Genomic DNA, 20,590 nt, shown 5'->3' with positions numbered 1-20,590 from the left:
CCAGCCACCTTCATTGCATGACCACCTTGTAGCTCACTACTGCCTTCATCTTTTATGCCACAGGCTTCTGCAGACGCTCGCAGAGACATCTCAAGAACTGGCTGCTTTTCTGTGCACTGTTCCGTTTTAAGTAGGTAATTGAAAGCATTTTTCACCAACCAAGCCCTAGGCATAAGGCTTTTTGCAGTGTTCTATAAAGCAAAAATGCACATCAAGTGCACCCTACCACACATTTACAGTCACTTGATTTTTAAAAATATCTTGAATTCATTTTCTTAGTATTTAGTACTTAATAGTAGTATGTCTTAAATGATCAGCTGTCCTTTTTTACTAACTGGCAGCTTGATGTTCATTCTTGATCATGCACAATTTAGAATTATCAGAAAGCAATTCTTTAAATAATTAACAAATAAAGTTCAGGATTAAGATCATCAGGTTTTAAGTTACAGCCCAAAAGGAACATGAGAGAAGCAGATTTGTTGTTGACATACAGCAGGTTGTGGATGGGGAAGGTAAATGTAGTGTGATTATAGCCAAGCCCTGCATATTCAATGTGCACAATCTTCAAGCTTGCTCATGTTTGTGTGCCAAAAGCAGGAGACAAACCGATTAATGATTTCACTCAAGTCTCTAGAGCTCTACTTCAGCAGCAGCAAAGGCATCTCAGCTTGTTCCAAATGGCTGCTTTTCCTGAAGTGGAGCTGTGAGGTGATAGGTGGGATAGATCCATTAATAGGGCCACTATTCACCCCGTGGCATAGTTAATTTGGAAGAACTATCATTGCATCAACACAGAAACACAATTGGCGTTGTCATGGGAATTGTGAAACTCCAGGGGGAACATAAAGTTTTCTAAGGCAGTCAAATGTGGTACAAATCCTTGAGGGCTAAGGGAGGAATGTGGATGATGTGCCAGTTTGGATTATTAGGTAGCATTCTTGGCTTGGTATTAGCAAGTTATAAGTTCAAGTCCTACTCTAGAACTTGGGCAGATAAATTAAATTGCTGATTCAGTGAAATATTGATGGTTTATTGGAGGTGCCATCACTTGGGTGAGGTGATAAATTCAGCTCCTGTCTGACTGTTCAACGTGACACGGTACTAGTTTCTGAAGGAATGCCAAGAAAACTCTGAGTGGCTTACCAGTATTTCGCCCTCAAAAGGACACCACCCAAAGCAAAACCAACTACTTACTTATTCAGTCGCTGTTTTTCCGATCTTGTCGGTGCAAATTGAATGTTACTTGCCCACATAACAATGGCCCATTTGCTTAATGAATAACTTATCATGCAGCACTTCAGGACAGATAAGGTGCTCATAAATGCAAGTCTGTCTTTGTTTGTCACCAATGATAACTCTGAGTGGCTCCCAGAGAACAGCCACAATGAGCAAATGTGAGTGAACTGAGAAATGCTGGGGCAGATATTCAAAATATCTGAATTAAAATCTGGAAAATGGTGGAAGTGTACATTGAGGAAAGAGGAACTCGTTAACATCTTGGATATAGATCTCTACCAGAATTCTTGATAGTTTTATCAAAACATTTATTGGAAGCTGTTTTTCTTGATTTTTCATTTTTCGTTCGGTTTCTTCAATGTTTGCCTGCTTCATTTTTTATTCCTGCATACAGTTATTTTTTTTCTATTTTAATTCTCTCTGTATGTTTTTATCTCTTTGTCAGTGTTTCAGCTTAATTCACTTATATTTTTAAACCTGCAAGATTGCATCTTCAGGTTGGCATTCATGTGCTGAGATCACCAACAGTGGGTTCCCTATGGCTCTGTAAGCTTAGAGGTGATGTGAGTCATAGAATTGATGGAACAGTATTGTGGTCCTAAATCTGGCCCATGCTTCCTTTGAGTACAGCTCCTCTCCAAAAGGGGGAGATTGGTGAATTTGCCCCTTGCTGAGATTTTAAACCAATGTCTTTATAAGCCTTGTTGATATGGACTTGACTGGAGGTGGATTCCTCTGGGCCTTTAACACATCTTTTGCCACAGTTAGAGGAATAATTTGATGCTGAGTTTTCTCCTCCTTATGGGGCCCGATCAGTTTTTGTAGAAGTCACAAAAGTTAAAAAAAGATATTTTCTTACAAGTGAACTGGACAGATAAAATGTTAAAAAACAGGTTTCGTGGCACATTTTATTTCATCCTCTTTACATAAGATTTATAAATAGGTTGACAATGGATGTCTAGCAATGAGATATGCAGCAGTAATTATTTTTTTTGGTGAGGGGGCTTTTTGCTGACCTAAACGCTTCCTAATATCACTGGAACTTAAACATCTATTTACCACCTTGTGTGTCTATTTTATTCTTGTAATGTGAATTATTTCCTGAAATTTTATGTGGAATTTATCAGATCAACAGGGCAGGGCCTCAATATCCAGCAGGTAAGGTTCCAATTTGTCTGCAAAGAATGATTTCAAACTAACATACACATGACAAAGTGCATGATATGAAAGCTGGAAGGATATTTTTGGATACACATAACAGTAAAACATAGCCTAGAAATTCCTGCAAGAAATATAAGTTTACATAGTTTCACATCAAACTAGGATTGTGATGCAATACTCTCCATTTTCCTGGATGAATGCTGCTCCAATACTCAAGAAGCTCCACACCATTCATGACAAAGCAACTCGCTTGATTGGCACCCCATCCACCACCTTAAACGTTCACTCCAACACCCATGCACAATAGCAGCAGTGTGTACCATCTGAAAGATGCCCTACAACAACTCATCAAGCCTCCTTTGACAGCACCTACCAAACCCATGACTTCTACCCTCTAGAAGAATGAGGGCAGCAGCTGCATGAGAACACCACCATCTGCAAGTTCCCCTCCAAGTCAATCACCTTCCTGACTTCAACCTAAACTACTAGTCTCCCTTCATCCCTCGGACAAAACTCAGAAACTATCTACTTGACAGCTCTGTGGATATACCACACCCCATGGATTGCAGATGTTCAAGTTGGTGGTTCACTTCTTGCAATGCAAGGGCAATTAGAGATGCATTATAATTGCTGGCCTTGCCAGCACAGCTGACATCCCATGACCGAATAAAAAAAGAACGCTGATAAAAGAAGAAAACAATATGAATTGTTCATCACTATGTGACAACATCACATTTTTACCCTTATTGTGGTAATCTTAGGTGTAATATACCTTTAAGAGAATGTGAGCAGATTGACCACGTGACTGTAAGACCCAATAGCTGTGTAACGCGGCTACCATATTAATGTTAGTCTCACATGGGGTCTGGTTAGAGAAGCACACATTATATTGATGCTCTGTTGTTTGTGTAAATAAATAACATGTGCTTCATTTCATATTGGTCTCCACGATTGCAGTATATCGTAATTGATTCGCCTGCCGACAGATAAGCGTACAACCGGTTTGCGAGTAAAGCGATCCCATAGTAAAACATAACACTGATTCACTGTATGATTTGGTATTTCTATTGGTATACCCACTACTGACACTAGGTGTCAGCAAAACACTACCCAGATCGGTGGAAATTTTCTTCGGTGGAAGCAACAATCCAAGAAGTGAGCAGCAGCAGGACAATAAAAATCCATAAAACCAGAGTTCCCCTAGATTATCCAGTGAGTAGCTGAGCCACACAAAATGTGCAAATTCCAGCTTTGATCCATGGTCTGTGCCTGTTTCAGCTGGTCTCAGATGAAACTGGCCTCAGCAGCCCTGGATTTGGCAAGAAGAAAATCAAGGAGGCCTCTGCTGAACAAAGTGACCCCCACCGAGGGTGGGTTTGACCTCTGTAGCAGCATGTTTTTGTGGACATTGGATGAGGTTAGAACCCTGGATACTCACCAACAAAGCTTGCCAGATCAATCATATTTTATTCATTTAGAATGAGATACAGAGGATATGGCTCCACCTATATTGAAATCTAACTACATAATGTTTCAGAAGAGGGAGGGGGGAGAAAAGGGGATTTTCACTTTTGTTAGTTTAACAGCATTGTACGGTTATTCAATTCCAATGCCTAATGTCTTTCAGATGAGTCGGGCCTGTGTGTTTACTCAGCAGCAAGCAAAAGACCCTGTGCCACTTTTCAAAGAAGAGTAGGGGAGTTCTCTCAGGTGCCGGGATGCAACTTATCCCTCGAGCAACATCAGAGATTATCTGGTTATTATCTATTGTGGGACATTAATTGCAATGCACAAATTGGCAACCACATTTTCTACATTACAACTGTGATAATGCTTTGAATCGTTGTCCATGAGGGGCTTTGGGGCATCCTGTGGTTGTGAAAGGTGCTATATAAATGCAAATCCTTTTTTTGTTCCTTGGGTTTCAGTTTTAATTAGAAGAAAGAACTTGAATTTATACAATGCATTTCATGGCCTTAGAATAATAGTAAGGACTTTACAGCTAATAAAGTACTTTAGAAGTACTATAATGTAGGTTGATTATATTCTTTGAAAATTCCTATCATGATCATATATATTTATTGCTGAAAATTGAAGTGGCCCCAAGATGTCAGTCCGGGGTTTAGTGGTGTCAGAAAACTGGTGCAATCGGATCGCATTCACCCATATTTGTCTGAAACCAGGGGTAAAATTTTTAGCCATGCTCGCACTCCCCCCACCCCCGGCCCACATAGCCAGTGCCAAGCACTGAATCTCGTGTTTCACGCCGGGCGGGCCTTAATTTGCCTGCCAGCATGAAATTGCCTTCCGACCGTGATCGTGGGCGGCAGTCGGCTCCTGACTGCCCCTGCCCTTCCCTGCCAAGCCTGCCTGACATGGTTGAAATTCTGCCCGAGGGTGGGTGTTTGGATGGCCAATCTGTTAGCTTTAGTTTTCAGCACCCCCTTCATGAAGTTCAATGTTACCAACTTCATTCAGCAAGGTTAAAAAAATCTCTGGCTGCAGGGCAATCTAGTCATGCTGTTTCCTTGGCCAACTATTCCTGGATGTAGAGGTGGGAGTTTAAGTGTCCATTGTGCTAAGGGTTGATTCTAATTCTACCAATTTTCACTTACAGTTCCAGCTTTTCCTTCCCCCATTTTAACTGTGAAAGCCAACACTGTGCAGATTGCAACTCTGATGAGTCAGAACTTGCACCTTTTAAACATGGGATAATTACTCTCTAATTAAGCTGTCTTGTTGACTAGACAATATATGAATGTTCACATTCTCCAGTGCCTTTGAAAGGTGGAAAGTATCTTGACGATAGGATAAAGGGTTAACAGATGCGATATGCTAATGTATGATGTAGATGATGATAAACCACTGACATCAGTCGGTCATGTGTTGCACTCAATAGAGAGAGGTTGGAACACCATGTCAAGGAACAGCATGCCTATTTAAAATAGTACTAATAAACAAGTGTTAAGCAGATACCAGAGTATGACTACAGTCTGTCTGCTAACAAATTACCATGCCTAGAGTCCACAGATAGAAGAACCAGTGACAACAAATCAATGTGTGCAGGCTAAATCTACTTGATCAGATTTAATTGCGCATGAAAAAATACACAGAAGCCAAAAACCCAGCAAGGTCTTAAATGTCACAATACTTTATAATCAGAAAGAAACTCTGTTCTTGTACTATTTTAAAGAATGTATTGGTATATTTTGGAGCTTGATGAACTGCAGGGTTATTGTATTAAATAGTCCCTTTGTAGATCTTCACAGATTTTCAAGCAACTGCCCCCAATTCCAACAAGCCCATTGAGTCTCACTGCCTTTGTCAAAGTAAAACCTTAATATCCTGAGCTATGATTCACTCCATGGCAATTGCTTTCAGTTTACAGACATTTCTTTTTAAGGAAACAGGCAGAGTTATACACTGTGAGGTGAAGTTTTATTGTCCGCATATTTCCATTATGCATTTCTCCAGATTGAGTTTCACACTCCAATCAATTCCCCTAATGGTTTAGCATTCAGAAAGAATAGAATCATCTATATTGTTGTTCGTCCATTTGCATAAATTAGTTCAAATAAGCCATTCTAGCCACTAAAGCAATTAATTGCTTTCTGAGCAAAGGCATTTGATTTGTTTATCATTACACACAGGGTCTCATTTTTGTTCACAGGTCAGCTTTAGTTCTTCAGCACTGGTGCAAATTCCATCTGAAAGACCAAAGGCAAATATGACTCAGTTCTCCAGTAGAAGACCATTTGTATAATGATCGATTGGGTCTAGGGAGGATACTAGGTAATGTGGGAGAAACATTGCATTGAAATCAAATTTGAAGGAACAATTAATATCTAAACAATAGAGGAAAAAAATTTCCTTCTGGGGAACCTCCAAAGGCATCTTCATCCATTAGGAGCCAATAAGTCTGAAGAAACAAGGGATGAAAAAGTGATGGGGGAGAAAGATAAGAAAAGGAGACCTGAGATGGAGGCAAGAGTTTGCAGACAAACGTTGGCAGACCTAGCCAATATTCCACTCCTGATTTGGTGACTGCTGAATTAGAGGTGGTACTGAACGTGATGCCTATGTGTAGAGTTCCCCTCTCTGCCGCTCTACGATACCATCCTCATAGGGCAGCATAATACTTACGAGCAGCTGCACCAATGCCGAGCTGCCCATTCCCATCGCATTTGCAAACCCTGAGCTGCTGGTCACTGTGCAGCATATGTCACTGTTCTGTGTCTCTCTTGATCCAGGCCTTGTAAAATTTGTCCTCAAGGTCTATGGCAGGAGGTGGCTATGCCATGATGGCAACTTGGGTGAATTCGGCAGTGCTGGTTCCTGATGAGGTTGGCATGGCTTCATGTGCACATATCATGTAAAACATGTCCTTCTGTGTTGGGTGATTCTGAAGAAATATTCAAGATTAATGATTAGTTGGGTGATCACATATTGCAGTGATGCCATCATTGTGGGGAGTGGGATGTGGTGTGAGGACCTGCTGGCAGAATTTCCCTTTGAGAAGATGAACCTCCATCAACACCGAGTTTGTAGGTGAGTTTGTGCAGGTTTCAGAGGGAGGGATTGGACTCACCTCTGGGTTAACTGCCTTGCCCAGCCTCTGTTCATAACTCCTAGTGTTCTGAACATTTCAGCTAGGGCCAGAGAATTCCCCTTGGGGAAATCCTTTGATGTTAGTAATATTGTTGGGTTAACAGGATCATGAGATCCTGTGTATCAGCTGAGAAAAAAAATTGGCTGGCAAAAGTGTAAAATCACTTGCTTTCAACATTTGAAACCATTCAGTGATTTTGGGCCTGAGTGTTTATGTCCCCAGTGGCCAAAGTGCCCATCTATCTTGAGTTTACGAAATCCTACGACCCCAATTGCAACTTGTAGGCTGGAACTAGTTGAAACATACACCATCAAAGGTAAATTTGGAATTATTATCTGGATTGCTGCCACTGTGGGGCCACCAATCCACAATCCCAGCATTCCACCACACTTACTTTGCTACTCATGAGCTAGACCAATAATGTCCAGCCTTAATCCAGTGAGTGGCATTGAGGACACCCCACTGGTAACCAGCAGCTTTCCATCTCAACGCAAACGAGGTTGGGGCTTCAATTGTGGCTGCCTCTTCAACACGGAGCCCACAAAGTGTGGAGGTTTGGGGGTTGACATAAGGAAGTATTTAGTTGTACCTGGAAAAACTCAGCAGGTCTGGCAGCCTCGGCGGAGAAGAAAAGAGTTGACGTTTCGAGTCCTCATGATCCTTCAACAGAACTGAGTGAATCTAAGGAGAGGGTTGAAATATAAGCTGGTTTAAGGTTGGGGGGTGGCGGGGTTGGGGGGGGTGGTGGTGTGGAGAAGTGGGGGGGTGTGGTGTGGTTGTAGGGACAAGCAAGCAGTGATAGGAACAGATAATCAAAAGATGTCACAGACAAAAGAACAAAGGAACACAGAGGCGTTGAAGGTGATGATATTATCTAAACTTTCAATGTTCAACACCTCTGTGTTCTTTTGTTTTTTTGTCTGTGACATCTTTTGATTATCTGCTCCTATCACTGCTTGCCGTCCCTACAACCACACCACCCCACCCCCCCATTTCTCTCCCCCCACCCAACCCCCCCCAACCTTAAGCCAGTTTATATTTCACCCCTCTCCTTAGATTCACTCAGTTCTTTTGAAGGGTCATGAGGACTCGAAACGTCAACTCTTTTCTTCTCCGCCGATGCTGCCAGACCTGCTGAAAATTTCCAGGTAATTCGGTTTTTGTTTTGGATTTCCAGCATCCGCAGTTCTTTTTAATCTTTTTGTTTTTATCTCTAAGTATTTAATTGTGATTGTCCAATCAACATGAGTGTGGGGCTTGATGAGATAGCTGGTCTTTTCTTGCCTACCAATATAGTATGTTCATTTGTTGGGTGTTTGTCCAGTTATCTTGATGAGGAGATACAGCTTCAATCTTAAGCTCTAGGTTTTTTATTGAAATAAGTCTGTGTGATATAAAAAAATGAATCTGATCTTGCTTGATACAGGTATATAAATGATTTTTCTAACAAGTCTCATTGAATGCCCATCAGCAATCGCAATGTGACTGATTTTTTTTCCATACCTACCTTTGCACACATCATTATCACTAAAGGTCTGATATGAGGAATCAGGTGTATACTGCCAACATCCAGCTCTATCTCACAATCACCCCCTTCACCCTCCCCCCCCACTGCCTGTGTGTTGTCAGACAGCTTGTATGACATTCAGTCCTGAAGGAGTCGCAATTGAGGAAGCCATTGCCTTCAGTTTCGTCCAGCCTCTGACGCTGCCCCAGTGATTCTATCCCCCTCCCTGCCCATCATCTGTTGTGAAACAAAATTGTTTGCACCTTCGGCATCCTGTTTGATCGCTGGGGTGGCTGGTCTTCTTGGGCAGCAGCACAGCCTGCATGTTGGGCAGGACACCACCCTGGGGTATGGTGACCCCCCCCAGCAGCTTGTTGAGCTCCTCGACATTGTGGATGGTGAGCTGCAGGTGGCAGGGGATGATGCCGTTCTTCCTATTGTCCTGGGCCACGTTGCCATCCAGGTTGAGGATCTCGGCCGTCAGGTACTCGAGGACGGCGGCCAAGTAGACAGGGGCTCCGGCCCTGAAACACTCAGCATAGTGACCCTTGCGCAGCAGCCAATGGATGCGGCCGACGGGGAACTGGAGACCGGTTCTGGAGGAGCAAGTCTTGGTCTTGGCCTGCCCTTTCCCTTCAGTTTTACTGCGTCCAGACATATTTCAGGGTTGGCAACTTCTGATCCCATCTCTTCATCATCACATGAACTGCCTACTTTCACTTCCATAATATCAGTCTTCTCAACCTGTGGCTGAGCCCATCTGCTGCTGAGACCCTCATCCATGTTTTTGTTACCCCCAGGCTTGACTTTTTCAATAAACCTCAGTTCATTCACAGCCTATATCCTAACGCATACCATGTCCAGCTCATCCATTATCCCCATACTCACTGGCTTACATTAGTTCTGGTTCCTCCAACATCTTCATTTTACGATTCTTACTGTTGTGCTCAAATCCCTCCATGACCTTGACTTACCTATCTCGATAACCTCCTCCAGCTCTACAATTCTCCAAGAACTTTGCTTTACTCCAGCTCTGGCCTCTTGTGCAGCCCTTACTCTTTTCGCCCTACTATTGGTGGCAGTGCCTTTAGCTCCTGAGGCCTTAAGTTCTGTAATTCCCTTCCTAGACCTCTCTTCTTTAAGAAACCCTTTAAAATTTACCTCCTCTTCTTATCTGGCACAATACCAATTATCTGATTATGGTCTGGTGATGCCGCTTGGCAAATTTTCCCATGATACAGGCGTCATATAAATACAGATTGTTGTTTGGTCTGAACTCAGCTAACATGCTACAACCTGGCATTGAACCTTCCTGATGAAATTAGCTCACACACTGCACATAGTTTCTTGATTAAACTGTTCCAATACTGCCATCCATTGTACAAGCATCTCTCATGGAGTTTATTTGACAGCCAATCAGAGCAGGTGAGAAGCTATCAGGTGGATGCCATTGTCTTCAGTTTCCTTCATTAGCCAGGAATTGTGATTTTTCTTTTATTAAATTGAGTGACAACCTTTTGAGGGTTTGTTTCACCGTAGACAAAAGCAGTTCCAGTTAGAACAGGTTTAAATACCTTTGAATACCAGTTTGCATTGCAGCATCTAAAATGCCTTTTATTTGAATCTGAAAGGCATTAATAACATCACTGAGATAACTACAGCCTCCTTAAAAAAAAGACTGAAGAATTTGCTTTTAGAATGATTCCCATGTGATATTTTTAACATCATGTTGAGGGAACAAATGGATTTAATTGTTAATCACTGCCAGGGAATTGGAATTGCTCCAACAAATCTTTTGTCTTTCAGCAGAGGATGCAGGAGCAGTGTGAGGGCAGTTGGGCATATCCAATTGCACAGGGGCTTGCACTAGTCAGTAACCCCGAGCAGATCTGATACCTGATTAAGCAAGTCGTATTATTGCCCAGGAAAATGGAGGGGCCCCGAACTGAACCTTTGCTTGGGGGGGATTGCAAGGAACTGCTGCCCTGTTCTCTTGTTGTGGTGATACATGTAGATTGTTGTCATTTTAATCCTACTGTCAATCACATGCCATTTTGTTTTGTACTATACAGCAGTTATCTTGGACAGTGTTTTCTGAGAGCTCTGAGTTGCTAAACTGACGCTTTCACTCTCTGTTATTTGTGCCAATGAAATATCTGATGTTATAATTGAAATTCAAGGTCTCTAAACTCACTCATCCCCTTCTCCCATATTTGCTTCTACACCTTGATTCAGTCAGACCTGCTATTTTACCGTGCATCGAAAAAAATTCAGCCTATTGAACTTTGTATTCATTCTGACGCAACTACCTCTCAGCTCATAATTTACTTTATATTAAGGAACATAGGGAAAGAATAAAGCCCCATTGTGCTGGACATCTCCAAGGCTGAAAGGTGGAAGTGGTAATTAGTTGGCACTAAGTGTGGAACCTAAATGTCTAAAGATTGTAGATGAAATTGCAGGTAAGGGAGGCAAGAAATTCTACAAGTTGAAGTCCTGGGAAAGAATAAATTGCGTTGGATTCTGGGCCTTGATTCAAAGCTTTTGCAAGGAAGAGGAAGAGCATGTAGGATGTTCTATTTGCATATTGAAAGCAACTTTAATGCAAAGAAGCACTATACCCTTAGCTCCAAACTCCTCAACTAAGGTCAATAGTTTATCTCTATCTGCCTCACCTGTTTCCCTTAATGGGCGGAATTTTCCGCTCTGGAGACTAAGTGCGGTGGCGGGCGGGAAAAGCGCACCAAACCCGTCAGCCGTTGTGGTGGGTTTTCACACCAGATTGGCTGCTTTTCAGCTTATTAAATAAAATGGGTGGGATTTGTCCACTCTGCCATTACCTCATCAACTCATATTTCCAGGCACTATATTTAAACCACACTAGTGCATACATCACTGTCTGCAGCCCAGGACTTGTGTCAACCAGTAGAATGGCCTGTAAGAGAACAAAGTACGCTGCTCCGACGTTTAGCAACACCGCAGTAGTGGCACTCCTCCAGGCAGTAGGGGACCGGCGGTACATACTTTTTCCCTGCGATGGGAGCCGGAGGTTCACCAACTTCACCAGGCTGGCTTGGGGTCAGGTCACCAGTGTGGTCAGTGCTAATACACTCCAGAGGAGAACCAACATAAGGGCAGGAAGAGGATGAATGATCTCATCTGCTCCGCTAGGGTAAGTCCAACCTCTCCTCAATCTCTCACTCACTCTCGCAATCCCATCAGGCATTTGCAGTCTGCAGGGATCTCACACACTGCCAGCACAAGGGACATTACTACTGCTTCTCTCACAAACATCTTCATCTCTTGTCACATCCTGTACGTCTCACACCCACAGCCCTAATTACAGAGGTCCAATCAGCACCCACAGAAGACAGGCAAGCTTATCATCTGCTGTGGCATCTGTCCTGCTTGCAGTCTGTCAATATATCTTTATGCAGGAGAAGATCGCCCACAACGAAAGGGAGAGATCCCAGACTGGAAGGGGGATGCCGGAGCTCAGACCACTCAATAGATTTGAAGAGCAGGTGGCAGAGCTGGCTGGCAAGGATCGGGACCGTGCCTGCGCCAAGGGTGAGATTGGTGTCTCCCAAGACAGTGACGACCCATTAGCAGCTCCTCAGAAACTGTGAGCGCTTTGTAATGTTGGTCACTATGCAGCCAATGACTCATTATCTCTTCTCTCTTTAATAGGCAGCAGCAGGAAGAGGAAGAGGGCCACTGGCAGCCAGCTCATCAGCCCCAGCCCCCAGACCACCTTGGATGAGGATCCTGAGGACACACCAGATGTAGAGCCATCACAGTGTTCATCTGTGCCCTCCACCAGCGCAGAGACACACACTTCGGTGGGACCTAGTTTTAAAGCAGGCTTGGGGTCACAATCTTGTGAACACAGCACAGATTCGGGTCCACAGTAGGTGGAGGCAGGGTCATCCAAGGTCACTGGCACTCGTAGGACTGCTGAAGGCCAGACTTCTGCTGAGTCTCAATCAGATAATGAGCCTCGGGACTCGGCCCGAACACAAATGTTGGAGCTGCAAAGACAGACGTGGGAGCATCAGGCGGGGTTGTCAGGTGCCGTCACCAGATTAGAACAGAGGATGGAGGATTCCATCCGCGTTCAGTCTGATGTCATTGTGTTGACATGCCAGCACACTGAGGTCAACATTGGTAGGAGGGCGACTGCCATGGTTCACAACTTTGTGCCAGATCTACGCTTGGACCTGCACTCCGTCGCTCAGGCATAGGTGGGATCCATCAGTGGCTAAGTGGGAGGGGGATAGGGCACCTTGACCTCACTCCAGGTGTCCTTTCTCCTCAAGGATTCAAGCAGGGGCCCATTGAGTACCCAAAGCGGGGAGGAGCATTAACCGGTCATCCCAGGGCCACCTGCCCAGGTGACTCTGAGAGTGTCCAACTGCTCCCAACCTCCTCTGCCTGTGACCCCATCAGCACCAGCTCCACTGGCCAGGGAGGGTGCACCCACCCCACAGCAGGAGACCCAAAGCAGGCCAAGGGCCCCCAGGCTTCGGCCTTCCAGAGGTCGCCTGCCAAAGTTATCACGACAACAGGGCGCAGCAATCAGCAGGCTGCCTCCACCTCTGCTGTGGATATTGGGGATGCACCCAGACATAATGGTAGAGCAAGAAAAATGAAGAAATATTGAGAACACAATGGTGGCACAGATGTTCACAATCTGTATATAATTTGCAAATAGAATTTGTTCCTGTCAACTTCTCATCTAGTATATATCTCTTCTATCTGATGATATCCCCTGTGGCCAGTTAAGTGTACCAACGCCCCCCTGCTCCTCACAGATGTTCCATCTTGTACCCCAGCCTATGGTGTCTCGCACTATCTCTGCACCATTTCATTACAGTGCCTGACCGTTCTATATGTAGTAGCGGCATGAATGATGCATCTGGCTCTAAGAACTTGGTGGCTGGGCATTGCATCTCTGAGACCTGCTTCAGAGATTCATATCATGTTGCATCATGAGTTTAGAAGCTGCAGGTTGGTTTAGTCTCCTGATGCTTCTGCGCTTAAGAGTGCTCAATGGGGATCTTAAAGATTGAATGGCGATGCGCATTGCAGTCATTCACATTCAGTGCATCTTTCATTGGCTTTCATGTAGTGTCCATCAGCCTTGAGTGTAGTTTACATATCCACCAAAACTCAGGGCTCTCAGGTGCTCCTGGCGGCATGTTATCTCATGTCTGTACGTACATCTAAAGATCACCCCAATAGTGGTCTCCACTTTTCCACCTGCACGCTGCAGAGCTATGTTGCTGACACATGTTGAGCCTTGTGATTCCTGCTAGAGGGCTGAAACTGTGTAAGGTCGGAGGTATGCGTAAAGGCCACAGCTGCCGGACTTTGACATGGGAGACGCCGCGCTGGGCCAGAAGGTCAGGCTAGTGTTTCTTGACATTAACCCTATGCCAGCTCTCAGGTGGTCAGTCGCCATGGTTATGAGGTCATTACAATAGCATCGGTTTGCCTGGTTTCTGTGTGGATATTCAGACTAGTGGGATGAAAATGTGGAGGCCTCAGATGGGATCAGAGCGAAGCTCCAGTACATTTGATATGTGCTTTTTGTTATCAAACATTACAGTATGTCACAAGCAGCATTTTCAGGCCCACAGGCATCAAGGCTAGGCTGTACAGGAGCTTGGTAGATGCCAAACGGAGGCATGGTCATGAGTGCTTGATGGAGATCGGACCAAGATGCTGCTGAAGCTTCTACAGTCCATTGAAAGATGAACTGAAGAGCAGGTAGTTACAGAGTTACAGATGGCTGTGCCCTGAAGATCATTCTCAAGCTGGGTGCTCAGTATGATGATGAGGCCTGAATACTTGTCTTGCATGAACGACTGCCTGTGCAGAAATACCGCAGTGCAGATTTAGATTTGACATCAAGGCGAGAACTACTGAGTGATAATTGTCCTCCTTGAGGCACCTTGCATCACTGCAGGCATACTGCTATGAGTGCAATGAGGATTTCAGTGGTCCTCGATCTTGCTTCTTGAATGCTGCCTTAGACATTTGGAATGTTGGCGAGATGCTTGAAGAGGCTGCACCATGTCTACCCTGCTCACAAAAAGTGCTGCTGGAGTTATTATCCCATAATAGAAAGGCCACATGTTCCAAAGGTTGTCATGCCTTCCAAGGATGAGGTCATTGTGACGCAAGAGTATAACTACTTTTTCAGATATTGATGTGCTTCAGTGCATTGATGAGGATCACAAAGGTGATAAGGTGGACCCAACATGGAAGGAGCTGGTGAATGAAGCTCGTATGAGCTAGTCATCATCATCCTCAGGGAACCTGATGGATGTAAATATCTCACATGCATGATGCCTCATCTGGCCCATTCTATGGACTCTTCCTCTACAGCCTCAGCTTCTTCGCCCTCATTGAGCTCAGCCCTCTTGATTTCACCCTCATTGGAGGAGATATACAGCTCCTCCATCTCTTATTCTGCCAAGTCATCCCCCCTTTTGAGCAGATTGTGTAGAGTGCAGCAAGCCACGATGCTATGGGAGACTGCCTGGGGAGAGTACTGGAAAGTGCCATCTGACCTGTGATAGATTGGTGATAGGTTGGGAAATGTTGATGTACAAAGGGACCTGGGTATCCTTCTACATCAATCACTGAAAGAAAGCATGCAGGTGTAGCAAGCAAATAAGAAGGCAAATGACATGTTGGCCTTCATTGCAAGAGGGCTTGTGTACAAGAGCAAAGATGTCTTACTGCAGCTGTACAGGGCCTTGGTGAGACCACACCTGGAGTATTGTGTGCATTTTTGGTCTCTTTACCTAAGAAAGGATATGCTTGCCATAGAGGGAGTGCACCGAAGGTTCACCAGGCTGATTCCTGGGATGGCAGGATTGTCTTGTGAGGAGAGATTGGCCTGTATTAGGCCTGTATTCACTGGAGTTTAAAAGAATGAGAGGAATCTTTTGAAACGTATAAAATTCTGACAGGGATGGACAGACTGGATACTGGGATGATATTTCCTCTTGCTGGGGTGTCTAGAACAAGGGGTCATAGTCACAGGATACGGGGTAGACCATTTAGGACTGAGCTGAGGAGAAATGTCTTTACTCAGAGGGCGGTGAGCCTGTGGAGGCCAAGTCACTGAATATATTTAAGAAGGAAATAGATAGATTAATGGACTCTTAAGGCATCAAGGGGAGAGAGCAGGAGTATGGTGTTGAGATAGGGGATCAGCCACGATCATATTGAATGGCGGAGCAGGCTCAAAGGGCTGACTGACCTACTCCTGCTTTTATTTTCTATGTTACTATGTTTTTGTCCAGACATCTAAAAGATGCCAATGGTCTGTCAATCAATGAACGTGTTACAGAATGAGCCGCATTGTACCTCTCATCTGAAACACCTTGTGGCCACTGAACGGGGGTGTCATCAGCCACGTCTTTCGCGGGTAGCCTTTGTCACTGAAGAAGTAACCCTGGATGCACTAAGGACCCTTGAAAATCTGTGGCATCTGCAAGTGACTGAAGATGTAGGAGTCATGGGATCTTCTGGGGTATCTCACACATCCCTGTATAATCTGGTGGTTGCAGACCAACTGCACCTTAAGAGAGTGGAACCCTTTCCTATGGATGAATCGTAGTGGTTGCTGCCAGAGAGCTCTTAAAGCCACATGTATGCAGTTGATGGCACCCTACACCTGTGGGAACCCAGAGATCCTGCAAATCCCACTGCTCTGGCAGCTTGGCTGGCTTCATCTAGGGAGAACTAGGAACAATTGTGTGCCTTGCTAAATAGGGCGTCGATAACCTCTTGGATGCATTTATGAGCAGATGCTTGAGAAATCCTGCAGAGGTCCTAGTGGAGCCCTGGAATGAGACACTTGCAAAAGAGTTCAGCGCAGTGCTCACCTTAACAGCCACTGGCATTGGGTGACCTCCCAGTTCCTCTGGCATCAGCTTCTCCCAGAGAATGTGGCAGATGTGAGACACCACACCCCTTGATGAGTAAAGGCATCTACGGCACTGTCTCTCGCTCATCTGTAGCTGTGAGAAGCATCTCCTGCACACCCTTGGTCATGCCAAACACCTCCATTGAATGGGTGAGTGAGCCCCAACTTCGGGGTCTTGAGGGTATCCCATTGGCGGTTATTCACCAGGGCAAGGCTCTTCCCTTTGCCCAGCCAGGCGGTGACAGGTCCTTCTTCCCCTCTTCCTCACTTGCATGATTACCAGGATTGATGCAGTCAGGGCACTGTCAGACTGTATCCTTTGGATCACACAGCAGCCCTAACTTGCAGTAATATTATGACAGTATTTGGAGGTTGGTGGGGGAGGGGTATTAGTGGTGGGGTAGGTGTGGGTAAAGCCTGAACCTGGCAGCTGTGAGGTATTTGGGCCATTAGGTATATGCATTTGGCTATTGCCCCTTTATAGGTGGTTCCTTCTGACCCTTGCCATGAGAGGGAGAAAGGATCTTTGGAAGCCAATCCAAAAATGCCCCCAGTTCGGAATAGGCTCTCTCAAGAATGCGCAACATGAGTTAAGGTGGCACAGTCACTTAATTGGCATTTGACTGTTACTAACATTTCTCAGCTGTGCCTTCCTCCCCATTTGGTAAAGCGGAAATTAGTCGGGTACTCCTTCAATTGGCCCAAAATTGCTGCAGTCGACTCCTTCCACAACCCCTGACTGTATCATTGGATCAGTTTGAAAAATGGTGTTGCTGAGGTTTTATTACAAGACCAGATTCCAGCCCCTCCCGTGACCATTGGAGACCCACCCGTTGTGCTTGAAGAGCATCATGTGCAGGTTTATCTCCATCCAATCACTCCCCTCCTCCCCTTCTAATCTTTAATCCCATAGTCATTGTCATTGATATCCCTGTCCTCCGCCCTGAATGGTTTATGTTGATGTCCCAATGCCCCATGTAGAGCTGACCCCTCCCCACCTTGAGGCCCATTGCACTGTGACTTACCTAGGCTGCTTCCCACCCCTGTCCCCCCTTCCCCCATGAGACCTTCGAGTACCATCCCCTCTTCGTTACCTGTTCCCCATCTACAGGCTGCAAATGCCTGCCCTGAATGAATGTGCCGCCTACGGCCCAGTATGAATCCACTAATTGCCAGGACTGACATGTACTAGGGACTGATCATGCCCTGCACACCTTGCTGGGCATAACTGACACAGGACTGACAGATCTTCCTCCTCCCTGGACTGGGACCAACACAGGAGTGCCAAGCAGAGCCCCCAAAATTGTGACACAAATCCCCAGGACTGACTATGCTTTCTAGCCCCAACTAATTCCACCCCCCAACCTCCTCACACCCCCCAGCTTATGTGTCTTTGTTCCGTGTTTTCTCTCCCAGTCATCCACCCACCCCAGTCATGTGTCTCAGTGCTCTCTCATCCCTAGTCATCATGCCCCCCAGTCATGTGTCTCTGTGTCCTCTTTCTCAGTCATCCCCTCAGTCATGTGTCGTTGTGTTCTCTTTCTCAGTCATCCCCTCCAGTCATGTGTCTTTCTGCACCCTTTCCCCTGCGGACACCTCCACCCCACACAGTCAAGCCTTTGCCACCGCCCCTTCTCTCCAGCTTCATGCTGGTCTTGCCTGAGCAGTCTTGGCATGGAGTCGGAGCATCGATGGCTGCAGCACACTAATAGGCAGGCGAGTACTGTATGCATACACTTCGAGGTCGCGAGTGAAGTGCTGTACACCAGGTGCACGTCACTTATGTCCGGTTGTGATTCATGCCGGTCAGCGTAGCTATTTGACCCGGAGTAGAGGGGGTGGGGAGGGTGATTCTGCTGAGCTAGGTTTTTAATGAGTGTTCATGATATTCAAATACAGGTTCCTAACATGGGGCAGCAGGCAACCCGATCTGCCGTGACAGTTGTGAGTGGAAAATTTTAAACTATTTTTACACCGGTGGGAAACTAACTTATGGCTGCACTCCAAATTTTCTAGTTCTGCCCTCCGTGATGCCCACTGCTGGCGGGATCAGAATATCCCATCCAATATCTTGAAAACTTGGATCAAATTACCTCTTAACATTCTAAATCAGGGGGAATGCAACCCTGGTTTGTGTAACGTCTCTTTATAATTTCGCCCTTTGAATCCCCTTTAATTCTATAAACTTCATTTACCCTCAATAACCTTTGATTCAACGGGAAAAAAATCCTTTGTTCATTGCATTTGTCCCAAAGGGAAAGTCATCCTGACACATGCTTGTGTGATAAACCTAATATACAGAAAAAAACATTTCCTTCACTTATAAAATCTAAAGTCTCTAACGAGAATCTTATTCATATTTCTGGGAATCATTTTCTTTGCTCCTTTGTAAGATTTACATAGGATACAAGGAAGTGTTATAATATGATAGCGGAGCTGAAGGATTGCAAATTTCACTTCTTTATTTATAAATGGGGAAAGGGTTAAACCTAACAACCAGTGGCCATTCAGCCCTTTATTACTGTTGGGGAAATGTTTAGGAACAATAAGCTAAGGCAAAATGAATTGGCATTTAGAAGTATGTGGGCAAATAAATGAAGTAGATATGGGTTTATTGAAATACAAGCAAAATATTGCGGATTCTGGAAATCTGAAATAAAAACAGAAAACACAGATCAACAGGTGTGGCAGCATCTGCGGAGAGAGAAACAGAGTTAAGGTTTTGAGCCCAGCATGACCCTTCTTCGGAACTGAAGAGAGATAGGATCGTGATGGGTTTTATGCTGTTGATAAAAGTGGGAGGGGCTGGTGGAGCAAAAGAGAAGGTCAGGTCGGGGGAGATTAAATGACAAAGATGTCATGGAACACAGGGCAAAGGGAGTGGCAGCAGTAGTATTAAAGCCACAAAGCATTGGTCCAGAGTAGGTGTTAATGGTCAAATGAAGGTCAACAATGCCTGAAAGCAAAACAGAATGTTTTAATAGCAGGTTTATTAAAGGCAAATGATGTTTGGCAAACTTGAAGAAATTATTTGAAATACTGATGGGGAAGGATGAGGATATTGTGGTTGGTGTTGTCCACTCAGATTTTCAGAAAGCATTCGGCAAAACGCCATATAAAATAGGCTTGTTAGAAAAATTATAAAACCCAAGGGAGTAAATAGACAGTGGCAGCAGAGATACAAATTTGGCTAAACAACAGCCATTGCTTTTAGGATGGTTTCCTTCTATGCTGTAACTATTGTATGATTTCTATGATAAACCTCATTGCCTCTCTACATCTCTTTCCCCCTTAAAGATGCTTCATAAAACCAATCTCTTTAACAAAGCTTCATATGTCTCAAATTTTGTTTTATAATGTTCCTGTGAAGCATCTTTTGATGTTTTTTCCATTAAAGGTGCTATATGAATGCAAGTTGTTGTTGAACAGAAAGCAGAGAGTAGTGTTGGTTGCTTCTCAGACTGAAGGGAAATATACAGTAGTGTTGGCTATGGGCTAGTATTGAGACCATTGCTCTTTTTGATATGTATTTATGGCCTGGAATTGAGTGTATAGGCCAGAATTTCAAAGTTTGCAGGTAACGTGAAACTCAAAAATGCAGTAAGGACAATGTTAACAGACTTCAGAAGAACATAGATAGACAGGGAAATGAGCAGATGAAATTTAACACAGATAAGTGTGAGGCGATCCATTTTGGTATAAAGAATGAGGAGCAGCAATATAAACTAAATTGTATAATTTTAAATTGGTCTAAGTACAATTGTAAAGGGGGTACAGGAAAAGAGAGATGTAAGGAGGCAGGACAAGCTGAGAGGCTGTTAAGAAAGCATATGGGTACTGGACTTTATAAGTATAGGAATAGAACACAGAAGTGAAGAAGATAAGCTAAACCTTAATAAAATACTGGTGAGACCTCGGTTGGAATATTGTGTTTAGTTCTAGGCACCATACTTTAGGAAAGCTGACAAAGGAGCAGAGAAGATTTACATTTAGTTGCTTGGTAGTACAGATCTTGAGAATTGCTGAAAAAAGAGACATTCTTTCAAAGATTTTTGTCTTGCATTCATCAGGACAGGCACAAGAATGCCAAACTTCAAAGGGGGCAACAATTTGTACTGCAAGAGGGTGCTGA

At 44.4% G+C, this 20,590-nt stretch overlaps 1 protein-coding gene across 1 annotated transcript in view; it reads right to left on the bottom strand.

Moving 5' to 3' along the window:
* LOC121287690 (core histone macro-H2A.1-like) overlaps positions 1 to 9,171 on the bottom strand; it is a 37,563-nt gene extending 28,392 nt beyond the window's left edge. Inside the window, exon 1 of the mRNA XM_041205621.1 lies at positions 8,777 to 9,171. Within this exon, the coding sequence (XP_041061555.1) occupies positions 8,777 to 9,171 (395 nt within the window). The remainder of the gene's footprint in view (positions 1 to 8,776) is intronic.
* Positions 9,172 to 20,590: the final 11,419 nt, after the last annotated feature.

The sequence above is a fragment of the Carcharodon carcharias genome, chromosome 2 (genome assembly GCF_017639515.1).
Source record: "Carcharodon carcharias isolate sCarCar2 chromosome 2, sCarCar2.pri, whole genome shotgun sequence".
Taxonomy (NCBI): Eukaryota; Metazoa; Chordata; class Chondrichthyes; order Lamniformes; family Lamnidae; genus Carcharodon; species Carcharodon carcharias.
The sequence above is the reverse complement of the archived record's forward strand: the minus strand, read 5'-3'. Positions and strand labels throughout refer to the sequence as shown.